A 20,017-nucleotide genomic window follows, 5' to 3' on the forward strand; every position below is an offset into this window, starting at 1 on the left:
AAATAATGGTATATGTTTAAACCATTACATTATTACATGCTTTTACTATCAAGGTTGTGATCAAATTTGTCGGATTACATAATGACAAGCACTTAAAGTGTTAAATGCAATTACAGAACATTATTACACACTTGTAGTACGATTTATAAGATACTAACCATAAATGTTTGCCAACATTAAAGCTTTGAATTGCATCTGCCCTTAAGATAAAAGAACAGGCTATAAAACTGCTTTGATCTTCCCTTCTTTATCTATGCCGGCCAATATAAATGTGTGCTGGTATCCATGGAGAGCTCGTCATTGTCATTGGTCACTGGTCATTATTTTGTCAAGAGCCCTAGTTACCCTTAGTAACCATCTGGGTGACAGAGGAGTCTGACTAACAAACTAAAGAGAAGACATTGTGTGCATCTCATTGTGAGTAACTACAACCCTGAAGGCATTTAGCTAAAACTATTTATTTAAAACTATGTATTTCATTACATTTACGGGCAAAGTGTTACCTTTTTTCACTTTCTAGCACTGGAAGATGAATCCTGTTTCTAAGTTTGAAATCTGTCACTTTTCAAGCTGAACTGACTTTAAAGTAAGTTCCTTTCATGATTTTGTTTGCCATTATGAACTGCTAATGCTACAAACCTTACCATGATTTTATGTAAAAAAGGATTTTTGTTTAATGAGAGTGCTTCAACCGCTGCTGCTGTTTCTCAGCTGTGCGCACAAAAGCCTTTTTAACCGGAGACTGTCATTGAAGCTCTTGATGTGTGTGTGGGGGGAAAGCAATTTTTGCCATTGTTATGCTTTTGTAATAATGGACTCGACCCTTAAATGATTTTAATTGAAGATGAGGAATTTATTTCAGATGGTGGTAATGACTGCTAATTAAAGCAGGTATATTAAAATGATTTTCCTGTCCTTGCTGGAATCCATTTATGATTGAGACTAATTGCTCTTCGTGGCCTCTTCAAACAAAATACAATCTGCTGCTGCTATTTTAGCTGATGAGCAATATGCACTGCTGAAAATTAAAAAAAAAAAAAAAAAAAACAACAACACAGAATCATGTTTCATAATTGGTCATAATAATAATAATTAATATTATTATTATTATTATTATTATTTTCTATTTCTATTTTATTATTTTACCTAAATCAGGATTGACCCTTTTTGCTTGCACTTGGTCTTATTGTGAATGATTCATCAATGCACATTATTCCAAAAAATAAAATAAAATAAAATAAAATGTTACCACAAAGGCCTGGTATGAGCAAGTGAGATAATAATAAGAAGGAGAAATATTTTACTGACACAAATTATATTAAGATCAAGATTTTTTCAAGATATCAAGATTTTTATTTGACACATACATCGTTATATGGAGAGCATATGACCAGCAGTGAAATGTAAGTCAGGTCCGCTCCATGGACAGTGCAATTATTAAAGAATAAAAACACAAGAAATGTATATATAAATATTGTATGGAAAAAGTAAGGAAAAAAAGGAATAAAATAAAATGTGCAGGACAGTATACTGTAGACTTAATAAATATTAAGATGAGCAGGAATGTACAAGAGAAGAATGTGCAAACAGGTTGTACAGGGTATTTACATAGCAGCAATAGAGGTAGTAAAAAAAAAGTAAATAAATAAAAATAACAATTATAGAAATTGCTGTGTGCTAGTGACAATGTCAGTATATTAAGAATCTTACTGATAATTAAGTGAAGTCATGTAGATGTTAATAGACTGAGTTAGAGTTTAGGAGCCTGATGGCCTGGGGGAAGAAGCTCCTCCTAAGTCTCTCAGTTTTTGCCATCAGGCTACGGAAGCGCTTACCAGATAGCAGCAAAATGAAAAGAGAGTTACCAGGGTGGTTAGAGTCCTTAATGATTTTAACAGCTCTGCTTTTGCAACATTTGAGGTAGGTGTCCTGCAGAGATCAGTACTTTGATTGAAGAGAGTTCAAGGGAAGTTTTAAAAAAATCAAAAAGTTGCAGGAGCAAGCAAACAAAAATAGCTTATTACTTATTATGACATTTCACTTTACATGCACAATAAAACCCGTGGAAGCTCGTTTCCACCACAGGATTAAAAGAAAAATGAAAAAGTTTATCTCATATTTTTTCTTGCAATTCTTGAGTTTATACCACACAATTTTGTCCCTTTTTGCTCGCAGTTCTAAATTGTGAGAGAAAAAGTCACAATTACCTTTTATTTTTGAGACAGAAAAAATAACTGTGAGATCAGAAATCAGAATTCAGAGAAAAATATAAGAACCGTGGAATATTACATTTACATTTAGTCATTTAGCAGATGCTTTTATCCAAAGCGACTTACAAATGAGGATAATGGAAGCAATCAAAATTTACAAAAGAGCAATGATATACAAGTGTTATAACAAGTATCAGTTAGCTTAACGCAGTACATGTAGCAAGGTTTTTTTTTTAATAATATAATAAATAAAAAGAAAACAGATAGAATAGAGAAAGAATAGAGCAAGCTAGTGTTAGAGGTATTTTTGCTTTTGTTAATTGTATAATAAATGAAAAGAAAACAGATAGAATACAAAAAGATTAGAAAGCTTGAGTTAGTTTTTTTCTTTTTTTCTTTTTTTTAAGAAAACAAGCAGCAAGTCTAAAAGGGTTGTCCAAAAACTTTTAAGTTTTTTTTTTTTTTAAGAATAGAATTAGAATATAGAGTGCTAGAGTTAGAGGGTCAAATAAATATGGATGAAATGCGTTTTTGGCCGATTCTTGAAGATGGCTAAGGACTCAGCTGCTTGGCAGTGGTGGATGAAGTACACAAATCAAGTACTTGAGTAAAAGTACAGATACGTATAAAAAATATTACTCCAGTAAAAGTAAAAGTGCTCCTTTTTCAATTTTACTCGAGTGAAAGTACAAAAGTAATCAATTTTTTGTGTAATTGTGTAGATAAGTATAGTAAAATATACCAGTCATAAGGGTCACTTTTTCGAAATTGAGATTTATGCATCATCCGAAAGCTGAATAAATAAGCTGTTAGGAAACGATGATATTTGGCTGAGATACAACTATTTGAAATTCTGGAATCTAGGGGTGCAAAAAAATCAAAACATTGAGAAAATCACCTTTAAATTTGTCTAAATTAAGTTCTTAGCAATGCATATTACTAATAAAAATTTAAGTTTTGATATATTTACGGTAGGAAATTTACAAAATATCTTCATGGAACATGATCTTTACTAAATATCCTAATCATTTTTGCCATAAAAGAAACATTTATAATTTTGACCCATACAATGTACTTTTGGCTTTTGCTACAAATATACCCCAGTGATTTAAGATTTTTGTGCTCCAGAATAACATTTTACCATCAGATTTTCACCAGTAAGAAAAAGGTGTTTTAAAGTTTGTTGTTTTGCAGAACATCACAGTTATATATGACAAGAGAATAATGCCTGAAGACAGGAAGAACATTTTAAGGAAAATATAATTATATTTTCATAATGATTTTTTTCTTCTCAAACCTTGTCTATGGTGTAAAAACACCCCTGGCCTAATGTCCCCAGAGGACATCACTTCCCACTTTGATAATTACTGTAGTCACCATGTTCTGAACATACCATCCTTCCTTTTTCCCCAGATGTAATCTATCTAGGTGGTTGAATAAAAATATTTGGACTTCATATCTAAAAATTACCTCAACTTAGCACCAGCAAGCTTGTTAACTAGACAGTTAGCATCAACTACCAATATTTACTTATTTTCAGTATGATTATGAATAAACATTCATATCTGTCTACTTGGCTAGTGAATCCAAACAATATAAACATTTATACTGTTGATAAACAATATAAAACAGACGTCACATAGGGCTAAATGCTTTAAAAACAGATGTAATTGTTAAAGATGATGTAGTGGTGGATTTTTAATTGAATTGGTTATTTTATTTAATCTGTGTTATTTTAATGTTGTTGTTTTTTTTTTTTTTTTACCTAAGAGGCACTGATGCTGATGTGTCTGCATTCAAGCATTTCAGTGGGCTTAAACGGATCACCTTTTACAGCAGATTTAGTTCACAAACAAATGACAGTTTTGTTCTAAATATGATTTTCAGTTACAATAATTAATTCTAAAATTCAACATTAGTAACTTACTTTTAACAGCATCAGATGCTTGATTGTTAAATTGATCTTTAGTTTTTTACTTTTGAATTCATTTGATTGGAGTTTGCTTCTAAATGCTTCATTTGAATCAGTGAGTTGTCGATTCGAGAACAGCTGCAATCGGATCATTCTAATTTGTGAATGAATCATTGGTGTGATTTGTGAACCGATTTAAAGGGTTCATTAAAAAGAATCAGTTCATTCTTAAAGCAGACACCACTTCTGTGTGTCGGAGCACTTGATGTATATTATAAGGGGTAACGATTTGTTTTATGAAATGTAGTGAAGTAAAAAGTATGATCTTATGCTTTTGAATGTAGTGTTGTAAAAGAAAAAGTTACTAAAAATAAAACTACTCCAGTAAAGTACAGATACTTGAAAAATGTAAAGCTACTCCGTTACTGACCACCACTGCTGCTTGGATTAAGGTTGGGCAGGTCATTCCAGCAGGAGGGAACATTTAATGAAAAAGTCTGTGAAAGTGATTTTGTGCTTCTTTGGGATGGCACAAAAAAGCAACATTCACTTGCAGAACACAAGCTTCTAGAGGCACATAAGTCTGAAGTAATGAATTCAGGTAAAGTGGTGCAGAGCCAATGGTGGTTTTGTAGGCAAACAGTAATGCCTTGAATTTTATGCGAGCAGCTATTGGTAGCCAGTGCAAACTGATAAACAGATGTGTGACGTGTACTCTTTTTGGCTCATTAAAATTTAATCTTGCTCCCACATTCTGGATTAAATGTAAAGGTTTGATAGAACTGGCTGGAAGACCGGCCAAGAGAGCATTGCAATAGTCCAGCCTGGACAGAACAAGAGCTTGAACAAGGAGTTGTGAAGCATGTTCCGTAAGAAAGGGCCTGATCTTCTTGATGTTGAATAAAGCAAATCTGGACGACCAGACAGTTTTAGCAATGTTGTTTGAGAAAGTCAGCTGATCATCAATCATAACTCCAAGGTTTCTGGCTGTTATTGAAGGACTTATGGTTGATGTGCCTAACTGGATGGTGAAATGGTGATGAAATCTTGGGTTTGCTGGAATGAGAGGTAGAGTTGAGTGTCATCAGCATAGCAGTGATAAGAAAAACCATGTTTCTGAATGAAAGTATCTAATGATGCCAAATAGACAGAGAAGAGAAGTGGTCCAAGACAACAACAACAACAACAACAAAAAAAAGTAAAAAATAAAAAAATAAAAAAAATAATTAAATTGTATGAACAGTCGTGCTATAGATGATAATCGAATAGAATAGAGTGAAATGCAGGGATGTACTAGGATGGAGGGGTAACAAATAAATATAAGGATATTGCACATTTTTATTGCAAGTGGGGAACATTTAACTGTTCATGAGGTAGATTGCCTGGGGGAAGAAACTGTTCTTGTGCCTAGCTTTCCTGGAATTTGTGGCTCTGAAGCGCTGGCCAGATGGCAAAAGTTCAAAAAGGGGGCAACTTGGATGTGAGGGATCTAGAGTGATTTTCTGAGCCCTTTTCCTCACTCTGGATGTATACAGTTCTTGAAGGGTTGGCAGGGGATCATCAATAATACTTTCAGCAGTCCGAACCGTTCTCTATAGTCTTCTGATATCTGATTTTGTAGCTGAACCAATGTAGACAGTTATTGAAGTACACAGGACAGAATCAATGACGGCTGAGTAGAACTGTTTCAGCAGCTCCTGTGGCAGATTAAACTTCCTCAGCTGGCGAAGGAAGTACAATCTCTGTTGGGCCTTTTTAACAATGGAGTCAATGTGATTGTTCCACATCAGGCCCCGGAGATGGTGGTTCCCTGGAATCTGAATGACTCCACTGCAGCCACAGTGCTGTCTATGATGGTGAGTCGGGGGAGTGCAGGGGGGATTTCTTCTGAAGTCCACTATCATCTCCACTGTTTTTCTCCACTGAGTGTTCAGCTCCAGGTTGTTAAGACTGCACCAGACAGCCAGCTGCTCAACCTCTTGTCTGTAAGCAGACTCATCACCGTCCTGGATGAGACCATTGACTGTAATATCGTCTGCAAACTTCAGGAGCTTGACAGAGGGGTCTTTAGAGGTGCAGTAGTTGGTGTAGAGGGAGAAGAGCAGTGGGGAGAGAACACATCCCTGAGGGGCACCAGTGTTGGTGGAGCTGCTGTTTGACATGAATTTCCCCAGTCTCACTAGCTGTTGCCTATCTGTTAGAAAGCTGGTGATACACTGACAGATAGAGCTAGGAACAGAGAGCTGGGTCAGTTTGGTCTGGAGGGCTGTTGGGATGATGGTGTTGAAAGCAGAACTAAAGTCCACAAACAGGATCCTCACATAAGTCCCTCTTTTGTCCAGATGTTGCAGGATGAAGTGCAATCCCATGTTGATTGCATCATCCACGGACCTGTTTGCTCGGTAAGCAAACTGCAGGGGGTCCAGTAAGGGTCCAGTGATGTCCTTCAGATAAGCCAGAACCAGTTTTTTAAACTACTTCATGATGACAGACGTTAGAGCCATAGGTCTTTAGTCGTTAAGTCCTGTTATCATGGGTTTCTTTGGAATGGGGATGATGGTGGAGCGTTTGAAGCAGGAAGGGACTTCACACAACTCCAGAGATCTGTTGAAGATCTGTGAAAAGATGGGGGCCAATTGGTCAGCACAGGTTCTCAGACAGGCTGGTGTAACACCATCTGGGCCTGGTGCTTTTCTTCTTTTGTTCTTCCTGAAGACCTGGTGCACATCGTCCTCACTGATTTGAAGTGCAGGAGGGGGGGAGAGGGGGATTGTAGGAGGTGTTAACGGTTGTGTAGAGAGATGGTCAGAATGGGTGTGAGGGGGTTTCAAATCTACAATGAAACTCATTCAGGTCGTTAGCAAGTTGTTGAATCACCTCAGTGTGTGGGGATGGAGTCTTGTAGTTTGTGATGGCTCTCAGGCCTTTCCACACTGAAGTTGAGTCATTGGAAGTGAACCGATCTTGCAACTTTTTAGCGTAGGTCCTTTTAGCCACTCTAATCTCTTTGTTCAGTATGTTCCTGGGATGATTATACAAGACTCTGTCCCCATTTCTGTAGGCATCCTCTTTGGCCTGACGAAGATGTCTGAGTTTTGCTGTAAACCATGGCTTATCATTGTTGAATGTTAAATAAGTCCTGGTAGGAATGCATATATCCTCACAAAAACTAATATAGGATGTTACAGTCTCTGTGAGTTCGTCCAGATCGGTGGTAGCAGCTTCAAAAACACTCCAATCAGTGAGGTCGAAACAGGTTTTTAAAGCACATTCTGTTTCATTGGTCCATCTCTTTACAGTCTTTACTACAGGTTTAGCAGATTTAAGTTTCTGCCTGTATGTCGGTATAAGATGAACCAGGCAGTCATCAGACAGCCCTAATGCTACTCGTGGAACAGAGTGATATGCATCCTTTATTGTGGTGTAACAGTGATCTAGTATGTTACTGTCTCTGGTGGGACATGTAACATGCTGTCTGTATTTTGGCAGTTCACGGAAGAGATTGGCTTTATTAAAATCCCCAAGAATGATTAAAACAGAGTCTGGGTGTTGTTGTTCTTTCTCTGTGATCTGATCAGCGAGATTCTGTAAAGCCATGCTCACGTGCGCTTGCGGAGGGATGTAAACACTCACAAGAATGAACGAGTGAAACTCCCGAGGTGAATAGAACGGCTTGCAGTTAACAAAAAGCATTTCTAGACCTGAACAGCATCTGTACACCACTGTTCACTGATGTAAAAGCATGTCCCGCCGCCACTTGATTTCCCCGTTGATTCTGCGTCGCGATCTGCTCTAAACAGCTGAAAGCCAGGCAGATGGAGCGCGCTGTCTGGAATGGCATCATTCAGTCAGGTTTCCGTGAAACACAGAGCAGCAGAGTGTGAGAAATCTTTATTTGTCCGGGAGAGCAGAAGGAGTTCGTCCGTTTTGTTGGGTAGAGAGCAGCGATTTGCCAGATGGACGCTAGGAAACAGCGTTTGAAATCCATGCTTTCTGAGTTTCTGCGCGTCCAGAAGCGCTTGATCAGCGCAGTTGCCCTGCCGACTACAACCTTCAGTAAAATGTCCAAATAATTGAAATCCGGTAAAAGATTTTGTGGTGTGTTCTGCCGAATGCTCAGCAGTTCATCCCTGGTGAAATTGATCGTGTCTGATAAACAAAAAACAGGAATAACAAACAAAAACAGTACAAACACTAGAGAGCCAAGCACTTAAGCAGCCGTGTGTGGCACATTCGAGAGCTAATTAATGTGACATGTAGTTAGATGTTGAGACTTGGACATCTCACCTCTCCAAGATACCTTGAAGGACCTATCTGATAGGTACGACTCAAACCACTGGAATGCGGTTCCTGAGGTGCCCTTTGCCAATAGGCTTGACAGGAGGATCTGGTGGTTAAAAGTGTCAAAAGCAGTGGACAGATCAAGCAAGATAAGTATTGCAGATTTGGAATCTGCCCTTGCCAGTCTTAGGGCTTCAATGACTGAGAGTAAGGCAGTCTCGGTTGAATGTCCACTTCTGAAACCAGACTGGTTGCTGTCAAGGAGGTTGTTCTGTGTGAGAAAGGCAGAGACGTGGTTGAACACAGCTCGTTCAAGTGTTTTTGCAATGAAAGGAAGAAGGGAAACCGGTCTGTAGTTTTCTTAAAGAGATGGGTTAAGGGTAGGTTTCCTAAGTAGTAGTGGGGTAATACAAGCCTGTCTAAATGTTGAGGGAAAAACACCAGTAAAAACTACAATTTTTATTATAATTTATTTTTGGATATAAACTCAGAACTGCAAAATGTAAACTCAAAATTGTGAGGATAAAAAATAAGAATCTTGCAATTATTCTAGAAGTATTCTACAATTCAATAAATTATTGTATAATTCTATAATAAAGTTTTTTATAGAAAGACAAAAAGTTGCAATGACCTTTTTTTTTTCTTTTTACATGGTGAAAACATGTTTTGTCTTTTCACACGATAGAAACAGGCTTCCATAATAACCAGTTTTGCAAGTCACCTTACACTTTTTTAAGCAAATTACAGTGGAATTCAGGCTTGCAAATACTTCAGTAATTTTGTCAGATAGCAATATCCCCGTCCTTAGAGTTAAACTGATCTGAACTAATCTTTTCTGTGACTATATAAACTTTAATAGGACAGTAAAAAATGCTTTACTTATTCTAGATGGGTATGTATCACCAACCCTGATCTGTTACACCAAGGCCAAAAACATGTGATTTAAGACCAGACACCGATAGTTTATTTGTAATCAATTACAAGCTAATAGTGCCGATGGAACAGAGAGATTTAAGGGTTTATCTGCAGTGCTTCTATTTTGCTTTATTCAAGCCAATTACTCATTCACAATGACCCAAACAGGCTGAAAGCCGCTTCCTCACGTTTGACTGATGAACGCTGTGGAGGAAGTGCTTCATCAAAGCTTGTATCTCTTATCCTGCTGTGGGCCCTGTCTCTCTCTCTCTTGAATCCTTGATGTTGGAAAGGATTAGTGCCTAAAAACGTTCTGAACATGTTACATGTGTCTTTAAAAACTTTAAATTATTGGGTAAGTCATGTACGTCCGACGTTCTACTGAAGACCAAATTGTATTCATTTTCTAATCTTCACAGAAGCCTGTCACTGGTTGTCATTGGAAGTGTTTTATGTATGTATGTATTTATTTATTTATTTCACACTATAGTATTACAGTATTTATTCATATTTTAAATTAGCTTTTATATTAATTATTTTATAATTAATTTTAGTTTGAGTAATTTTGTTGCTTTTTATGTAATAGTTTTGTTTTTATATATATTTTTTATTTAGGATTATTATTTTTATTTAGCTTTATAGTATTTTTTTAAGTCTGAGTTTTTCACCAAATATCTATATTTTATCTTATTTCAGCCTTATTTAAATTAATAATAATAATAATAATAATAATAATAATAAAAATTAATAGCTTTAGTTAATAATTACATAAGAAAAACTGACCAATAATTACGTATCTTGTAAATAGGGCAATTTAATTTAATTTAATTTAATTTAATTTAATTTAATTTAATTTAATCTAATTTAATTTAATTTAATTTAATTTAATTTAATTTAATTTAATTTAATTTAATTTAATTTAATTTAATTTAATTTAATTTAATTTAATTTAAAGATAGGTCACTAGTTTTTGGAACCAAGCATTTGTGTCCTTGCCAGTGACCTTGAAGAAACATGAGTCACTTTAAACACGGCAGCTGCACTTGAAATGGTGAATTAATGCATATCATTGGTTTTGGCAGAGAATGAAAGTACAGTGCTCCTAACTATTCAGCATTAAGAATCTCTTTAGCTGACCCAGTTGTCAAAAAGCAAATGGGGATTTGAGTGAATGAGATGCTTTGAATAATTATATTCTCTTGGCAAGTGGGATGGATGTGCTGAATATGGTTGTGCATAACAATAGAATGAGTAACAAAGTCAAGCTTGACATCCCAGAGAGCCCATCGAGAGAACATACTATACTGAATATGAGTGCTTGTGTATGTAGGTGTATGTGTTTTCCCCAGTGCTGTTATGTTAGACGTACGTGCCAATCACCTTTTGCATGCATTTTAGCTGGATGACCCTGATTTGCACAATTCATGATTATTGGTACATTTGGACTTTATATACACCATTATGGCTGATTGATGCTGTCACATATTCCAATAATGTCTTTTGTTTGAACTTTTACGGTACTTTTTCATTCAATTCTTGCATGGCCTTCTGATCTACCAGTTCTATCGAGGTTTGACCATGGTGGTCACCTGATTCTAAGTGATCTTCAGTTCTGGTAGTTATCCCCATCAGCTCCACCTTGGTCTTCTGCTCCACCATGGTCTCTATCACTATCAGCTCCCCTGTGTGGGTCCCCTGCATGGTTGTGATGGTTTTCTTGCTCCACTTTGGTTCCCTGCTTCGCCTTGGTCTCCAGGCCCGTGAGGTAGAAGTGGAGGACATGCACACTGGCGAGTAAGTGGAGCTAAAGAGACCACCATGATGATGCTGACAGAACTGAAAACATAGTAAACTTCAAGTCCAAACACAAGACAAAACTGGGAACATGTGACAAACGTTCTAAGAGCCCTGATATTTAGTCCAAAACGACATTTCACTGTTTTTTAAAGCACTTTCTGCAGGTTACATGTTACAAGTGAGTCACTGAAAAAGAGCGAGTCATTGAAACCATCACTTGACCCATTCTTTCAAAACACTGAATCATTAAATACTGATATTTTCTTTTAATAATGTTGGTAGGTTTATGTATAGCACAGCCACTGCACTAGACGTTATTTTTTATTTCAAGGAGATGTCGGTGTGTCTTTAGCGAAGCAGTGTGGAGAGCTGCTTCTAAAACATGCCTCAGCGCAGCTGGTATAAACACAAGCATTGACTAAAGTGGCTGTGATCATCTCCGGTGGCTGTTGGAGCCATAATGCACTGAATTACGCGTGCACAGTGTAAATAAGGGATTATTCAAGCTTTAATGGCGAGGTAAGCCTCTTTTACTTAAGAACGGCCATGTATAAGGTGTTTCTTAGAGGTTGTAATGCATTAAAGACCTTTACGTATGCCAAGTGACCTGTAAATGCAAAAAAAAAAATTGCCTGAAAAACCACCTCATGCAAGCGTAAAAACGTTTTTGTGATATATTTGGGAGTTTTTGTAAAATTTACGTGTTTCCATTGGGCGCATTTTCAATTTGCAGTTTCAGTTTGCGCAATTTTACTGGTAATGGAAACGCTGCTATTGATTCATTCACTAAACCAAGTCATTCAAAAACATTCATTCAGAAACTTGGACACACAGAATAATACGTTTTGTTTGAAATGTCACAAAAATAGAGAAAAGTAACTGACAATATAACATGCAAGTTATTTAATAAGTTCTTCTTTACTGAACTGTTGGTCTGATTTTGAGTGTGTTTTGTTATGGTACAGCTTTATCATTTTTATGAAATTACTTAAATATATTAACAAAACATCATCATCAGGCATGCGTCGTGGAGACTGGTTGCCATGGCCCGGCGAGGCTCAGAGACGAGATGAGAGGAGGGCTGAAGCCAGATTGGCTGAGGGTCTGCAGAGACTCGACCAGGCTAAACATTACCACCTCAACACGCTGAACAGAGAACAGCGCAGACTTCACAGAGACCTCATCTCTATCAAAACAGGTGTGTGAGGGATTACATCTCTCTAAAAGAAGTTAGAGCATTAAATAAATTAAACCCTATCTCTTTCTTGTCAGGTAATCCCTGGAAAAGAGGACTCCACAGTTTGGGGCTACGACCCTCTAACCATGATGTTGGTGGTCGCCCTGCTGCATCTCACAAGAGGACCCTGTTACCCATCATCCCAATGGCAGGAAAGGAAACAGACAGTCACAGGTGAGACCAGTGAGGTTTTTTTTTGTTTTTTTTTTTGCAGATAAAGTTTGGTTGTGTCTTCTCACTATCTTCAAATTCTAAGATTCACAAGCAACAATGGAAATGAGCATGATAAAATTAAATATACAATACTGACTGATACCAATAAAAGAAAGAATCACAAGCATATGGCAAAAAACAATATAGTACAGATTTTTGTGCATCTGGTATTTAAATATTTAATACTTTCAAGTATTTTTATCCAATAAACATTCATAGCTGGATGCAACAACTCTATATGCTTCAGTCAGTGAAGCCCCTGATAATTCTGATGGATTTCAAAGAAAGTATGATGTGCCAAGATGAAGCTAATCTCTTTAGTGCCTCGTTATGTATCATGACTATCCAGCTCGCCTTCCCCTGTATCCCAGATACAGCCGTGGCATGTACCCCACTCTGCAGTTAGGCTGGGGTTGGCATGGATTACAACAAGGAATGAGAGAATTTATTCCACTTGATACTTGACACAGCACAACTTCAAACAGATTGTAGAAAATGAATCCGTTGCAATTAGGATCTCTGCTTCAGGGTATGATTCTAAAAATGAAGCTAGACACCTCCCACCCATTCTATAAATGTTTAATATTGTATCGTAGACCCACTTCAAAAAGTCGAGTGTAGGATAGAGCAATGGAAACAGGGAATATGTTTACAGTTAAAGGAGCCCAAAACAAAATGTCCCTACTGTCCCTGAAATGCAGTATGTGTTCTTGGAAAATCACACATCTCTGTTTTAAATGGCGAAATATATTTGCTGTGAGTTTGCTACAGTATTTATTAATGTTTGTTAAAGTTAAATATGAAAATAAAACTCTTCATTGTTAGTTCATGTTAGCTCAGGTCCATTAAATAATATGAACAGATGCAACTTTTGATTTGAATTATGTATTAGTAGATGTTTAAATTAACATTAACTACGATTAATAAATGGTTTAAAACTATTTTAAATAGTTAATGTTAGTTAATCTAGTTATTTAATGTTAATAAATGGAACCTGAAAAATTACTTCTGGTATCAAAATTTGGGCTGAGCAGGAATATTTTGCCAGTGAGTATTTTGTAAGACTATGTGTTTGGCTGTACGCATGTGCTGAGATTTCACGTCAAAGATGAAGTATACTTCGGGCTTAAAGGAATATTTAACCCCCCAAAAAGAAATTTTGCTGAAAATTCACCTCCTCGGTTTCACAGATTTGGTGAAATTTAGCTTTACATCGCTTGCCCACCTGTAGATCCTCAGCAGTGAATGGGTGCCGTCAGAATGAGAGTCCAATCAGCTGATAAAAATATTCAATATTTTGGATAGATAAATGACTGTGTATTTTAGCTGTAAGCAATGGTTTGAAGTTAAAAACATTTCATTACATTTGGATTATAGATTTGTTTCTTATAAACCTGCAGCTTTTCACTTTACAATACATCAATCAGTGGACTGGAGTGGTGTGGATTACTTGTGGATTGTAATATTTTTATCAGCTGTTAGACTCTCATTTTGACGGCACCCATTCACTGCAGAGGATCTACTGGTGAAAAAATTATGTAATGCTAAATTTCACCAAGTCTTCTGATGAAGAAACAAACTTATCTACACCTTAGATAGCCTCAGGGTAAGTAAAATTTCAGCAAATTTTAATTTTGGAGGGAACTATTCCTTTAAGGGAAACAGTCTGTGAGGAAATAGACTAAAATGGCCATTTTCCACATTTGATCCAATTTGTTTATATTTCTGTAATCTTATTAAATTACCTTTTAAGTTGTGATTAAATAACTGGCAACCTCATGTGAGCCACAGCATTTAGTCTGCAGGCCACCAGCTGAAAAGTCCTATTCTATGTTAAGGAATGAATGCATTATAAAACACATACATTAAGTATTCAGTGATTTGATTCTGCACAGGCAAATTTGTTAGGATTGTGTGGGAAGATCAAATCATGTTTTAGCATAACAGGATGATGGCGAGCATATATGTGCTATATGAGTGTAAATGTGGGTTCGAGGGTCCCTGGGAATGAAAGCTGAATCAGATTGTGCTTTGAATGTGTGTGTGTGGTCAGTTATGTATGTGCATGAATGCTTTCTGATTAGAGTCTGTGTGCAGTGACGGGCATCTGTGGTTGAGGGGATTTCCTCAGTTAACCGCACCAGTGAATCTGATGATGGGATAATCACATACACACACAGAGCCATCCATCCTTTAACACATACAAATGACTTAGTTAAAGATTTATTAGGTTTTAGCCCTCTACATTGATATGCTCATCTATTAATATATTTACACTGACAATGAATGAGAATGAGACAATGAATGAGAGTGAAGGAGGAGGGCACTATAAGAATTAAGAAGCAATGTAGTCAGTGAACCAAAGAAATTGGGAAAGGCCGTGGTCGTCTAACAGTCTAACATCTGGGCTGCTAATGAGACAGTGAGAGAAATCGCTCTCCGGTTTATGCCCTTGAGCAAGACACATCTCAGGTTCCTCCTCTGGAACTGTCCATTCAATTAGTGAACTCAAGGTTGCTTTGGATGACAAGCATCTGCTAAATAGCAAGGAAGACACAAGAGAGACGGAAATAGACAGTGTTTTGACCGTCTCCCTCTCCCACAGTGCACCGTCTGCACTTCCTGTAACATCCTCTGCAGCCTCCTTCTGTCTGTCTGCTCTGTCTCTCTGTGGACCTGAAAGGAGGTTGGTGGTTCTTCGTCTTTATGCTTGTTAGGCAGACAGCCTGTAGGCAACCAACTAGTGCCTGCTTCACTTTCTTCCCCTTATTTCCTGTTTTCCTTCTCTATTTCTTTCCTTTCTCCTTCACTCTCTGACAGAGACACTCTGTCTTGTTTCCTCTTCTCATTCTTCTTTACTCTTCTCTCACATTTCCTCCTTCATTCTGTGACATTGGAAGTTTTTAGCTGCCCAGTCCATGTAACATCAGACCTGATATATTTTTCCACACATTTTTTTCCACAATATTTCATTACACATATTTTATTGTTTGGATATAATTACATAATAAGGGTCAAGATTACAGACTGAAATGTGCCCACAATAAAAAAAGATAAAAATGTAAAAATGTCCTTTAAAAAGTACTAACATATTCATTACATATGAAATACATTTGAGTTTGCAGATGTTAATCGTTATTTTCAAAGTGTTTCTTTACAAACATAGTGAATTAATTAATAATTATCATTATGTTTTCGGGGAGTTGCACCACTTGACACTGTTCAACCTGAACTAACATTGCCTCATCACAAAAAGGTCAAATTATCGACTTATTGACCTGTTGGTTGCATTTGTATTGTGTTAACAAATTTTTTTTATGCCCTCTTATAACATTTCAGAATTTATTTTTAATTAAAAAATGACATTACTTTTGTTGTATTTTCAGGTGTATTCAAGCCATTGTGGGTATTAATTGCTTTTTTAAAATTTAGTTTTGGTAACAAGTTTTCGTATGTTATTTTTCAATAAATAATTTTTTTGATTTGTTTATATTTTGAAATTTTTTTATTATATGTTAATGTTAATTTCATTATTTATTATAAAATCTTTTTTTTTATTTGTTAATATTATGTAATGGACCTGTTGACATGAACTAACAGTAAACAGTTGTATTTTCATTATTTAATGTTAATAAGGATTAATAAATATTTTAACAAATGTTTAATGTTAGTTAATGCATCAACTATCATTTAGACAGATACATTGAACAAATTATTAAATACAGACAAAAAAGATCATCATCATGTCACCTAAGCAATAGCGATGCCTCATTTAACCTTTGGGATTACACACTTCTCAACTCATTTTCTTTTCCATCATACCACCCTTTGCCAACCTGCAGCAGATTTACAGTCTCTCTCTGAGCGTTTGAAACTGCTGTCTAGTGTGGCAGGTTGAAGAGATGAGGAGGGGTGTAAGATTTACTGTTTACCTCAGCACTGTCCTGACATGACCTAGTCCAGCAAATCAGTGCTCTCTGGATAGACAGCAAACTGCCATGAAGCCAACGTGCCTGTCTGAACTTTCTCAGCTGATCAAAACATCTTAACTCATGCGGTGTCAATCATACTGTCACAGGAAACTAAAGTGAACTTAAAGTAATGCGTTCAATGGTCTTTTAGCTATGTAAAGGGAGAAAACGTTTAGGACTCATCTAAATGTTCTCCTAATTATATGTTGGAAAAACATAAGCTGCTAAAAGGATGACAGCAGAAGTGAAAGACGATCCTGATTTTGAAAATGTCCTGAGTATAACTGTGGTGACATTATCAGCACTCTGTTGAGTAAGACAATATTTCTGTGCCAAAAACTAGAGAACTGGAAGGTTGTAGGTTGTCTAATAAGTAAGATGTCTTCTGTGTTTTGGTGGCATCATCCTGATTGAAAGTTAATAAGCAGACCCAGACTTAATGTGCTAGCTGGTTTTTGCACTGATTCTGATAAATTTGCTGAGAGCTGAGAGTATTAAACTCTTATTGGTAGTTATGAAAGTCCATTTCAAGGAAAGTCAGTTCACTCGGTAGCCATATTTGCAATGTCTACTGGAAGCAATTTGGGGCATCCAAGAACAATTTCTGTCTACTTAGTAGTAAAACACAGAAATTTTTAAAACTTGTAAAACTCACATAAAGGCTGTGTTTACATTTGTCATTGACATGTGACCTGTATCCAGATGTTGTCCACATAAACATTGAAAAGACAAGTCTAAACGTGCTTCTGATGAGAATGTTATCCGAACAGCGTGTCAGGAAAAAGACAGATCTGGGGTGCGTTTCCCAAAAGCAGCGATGGTTACAAGTTCCATCGTTACCAATAGAGTTCAATGGAACTTACCATCATAGTTAGCTAATGATGCTTTTGGGAAACGCACCCCTGATCGGTTATCCAGATAGTGAAGTCAGTTGATGTTGCTAAGTGTAAATCCTGCCAAACACATCCTTAATATTTGTGAAGGATTAGCTCATTAGCATGGCCCGGTTAGTCTCTTATGAGGGAAAAAAGCCACTTTCTGATTTTCAAGACAAAAGTTGAGCAATGAAGATGTACACCGCAAAATAAACCGAGTAAGTCATTGTAAAGCCAATTAGCATTGTCAGGATGTCATTTTATGCATGCACTTAACACTTTAAGTAAACATTTCTCTTCTCAATCTCTCCAGGTCCTCTTCACTGCAGGCTCGTGTTCAGGAGTTTATGAACAGTGGGGAGAAAAGGGCAGACCACTCCTCTGAGACGCTCTGTCTGCCAGACCTAAAACGACAGCCTGTCACCTCTCTCACCGCTACGAGCACAAACAGAGAAAGAGAGGAGAGCAAGGAGAGAGATATGGATGGAGAACAGGACAGAGGGCCCCACATGGACATAGTGAGGGACAGAGAAAAAGACAGCCAGAAAGACAGGGAATGGATGCTGTTAAAGGAACGAGAGAAAGCTAATGAAAGAGGAGCTGAGATACATGGGAATAGGTGTCCATCCTCTCCTGTCTCATTCCCCTCTGAAATGCTGGCTCCGGATGGACATTTAAGAACAGTTCACACGTTACCAAACTTTGCCCAGGCACTGGCCGAGGCCCGAAAAGCAAGATACATCAGACACCGAGGACAACCGCTGTGTGAGCGAGAACTCACCATACGAGAGAAATTTGCCCGGGATTCAAGAGCTCCTGCTCATTGAGACACTAAAACAGTGGTTCTTGACTGGTTGTAATTACCATGTTGTAATTACCGTAATTACTTGATGACAGCCTGTCCTGGATGTTCTACTAGAAGCTGTTCACATCCTCTGAGTTCACCAAAAAATGCAAAATCTGTCATTAATTACTCACCCTCATGTCGTTCCAAATCTGTAAGACCTTCTTTCATCTTCCGACCAGAAATTAAGATATTTTGGATGAAATCCGAGAGCTTTCTGACCCTGCATATACACCAACACAACTACCATGTTCAAAGCCCAGAAAAGTAGTAAAAACATCGTTAAAATAGTCCATGTGACATCAGTGGTTCAATCGCTATTTTATGAAGCTACGAGAATACTTTTTGTGTGCAAAGAAAACAAGAATAAAGACTATATTTAACAATTTCTTCTTCTGTGTCAGTCTTCGACACGCATTCACGAGAGTACAGTGACACATGCGTGTTCATTCCTCTGATGTCACAGGAACTTTTTTAACAATGTCCTTACTAACTTTTCTGGGCCTGTCAGGAAAAATATCTTAATTTGTGTTCCAAAGATGAACGAAGATCTTGATGAACGGGTTTGGAACAGTAAATTATCACACAGTAAATACAGTAAATTATCACACATAAACATACAATAACATTAATTGTTACGATACAATACAACACATACAATAACAATTAATGACACAATTTTCATTTTTGGGTGAACTATCCCTTTAAAGCCCAAAGTAGACCTCAGTTGTCATGCAAATATTTACCGTATGCATATGGCTGAATGTGTAGTAATATATTTTTTGATAACATGTAAAAAAAGAGGAGCTCGACATATGACTAGCAAATTTCATCTTTGTGCAGTGTCTAAATTGACTTTATTTGTAATTTAGTGTAATTTTTACTTTTAATAAATGAGACAGCCTTATGTGGCCAACAAAAATGTGACCCTGGAGGCTGCAACCTTCGAAATGAGACACAGTTACAATTAGAAAATCTGTCAGTAAGCGTTTACTATGGTATGCACATTGTACACAGTATGCATAAACCTGAAGTATACTTTGGGCTTGATATTATGTGCTTTTTATGCAAGCTATGCTCTTCTGTGCCAACAAAATAATGGAAACAAGTACTAATCATTATGCAAATACCTTATTAACAAACTTTTAAAGTTTATTTATCTTATTTAGCAGGATATTAGACATTACTTATCCAAGTCTGTGCTAACTATATTATGTCCTTACAGTAAATAATTACAGTAATTTCAACATAGTGTGAATGCACCTATTTGTTATTTGCATTTACTGTCATTTTTCCTGCAGTCTGTGATCTTATCAGAAAAAAAACAGTGACCCATTTTGTAGTCACGACCCACCAGTTGAGAACCGCTGAGCTAAAACACACAAACCGAAAAATGTGCTCACGAACAGTAAACAATCTTCCTTGACCTTTCCTCTACTGAAAACTGAAACACACACACACACTTATAATATCCATTTAGATGCTGATAATATGTTAATAATTGTAACATGATTAATTACAAAGACACTATACATCTATATAAGCACCTTGTAATATGTTTGTTTATGACTGATATCTAAAAGAAACAAACCAGTTAAGGATGGTTTAACACTTTTTTTTATCAGCAGCAATTATACCATTAATAATAATTATAAAAAATAAAAATCAACAAAGCTGCTTTGTTTTGCATTTTATAAGTGTGCAATCTTCTGTCAGATACTTCTCTGTGTAATGTCATAATCATTGTAGGCCTACTTCATTT

General features: G+C 36.7%; 1 protein-coding gene across 1 annotated transcript; it reads left to right on the plus strand.

Annotated features, from left to right (window-relative positions):
• Nucleotides 1-280: 280 nt before the first annotated feature.
• LOC122141101 lies at nt 281-19,873 on the plus strand. Its single transcript, XM_042747155.1, has 5 exons — nt 281-417; nt 521-586; nt 12,134-12,313; nt 12,388-12,526; nt 17,725-19,873. The coding sequence occupies exons 3-5, from the start codon at nt 12,136-12,138 to the stop codon at nt 18,236-18,238; spliced, it is 831 nt and encodes a 276-aa protein (XP_042603089.1). The 5' UTR covers nt 281-417; nt 521-586; nt 12,134-12,135; the 3' UTR covers nt 18,239-19,873.
• Nucleotides 19,874-20,017: the final 144 nt, after the last annotated feature.

Source organism: Cyprinus carpio, chromosome B20 (assembly GCF_018340385.1).
Source record: "Cyprinus carpio isolate SPL01 chromosome B20, ASM1834038v1, whole genome shotgun sequence".
Classification (NCBI taxonomy): Eukaryota; Metazoa; Chordata; class Actinopteri; order Cypriniformes; family Cyprinidae; genus Cyprinus; species Cyprinus carpio.

Coding starts and splice junctions, on each gene's coding strand:
- LOC122141101 (XM_042747155.1), top strand. CDS start 12,136: ATGCGTCGTGGAGACTGGTTGCCATGGCCCGGCGAGGCTCAGAGACGA. Junction 12,314..12,387: donor CCTCATCTCTATCAAAACAG/GTGTGTGAGGGA, acceptor CTTTCTTGTCAG/GTAATCCCTGGAAAAGAGGA. Junction 12,527..17,724: donor AAGGAAACAGACAGTCACAG/GTGAGACCAGTG, acceptor CAATCTCTCCAG/GTCCTCTTCACTGCAGGCTC.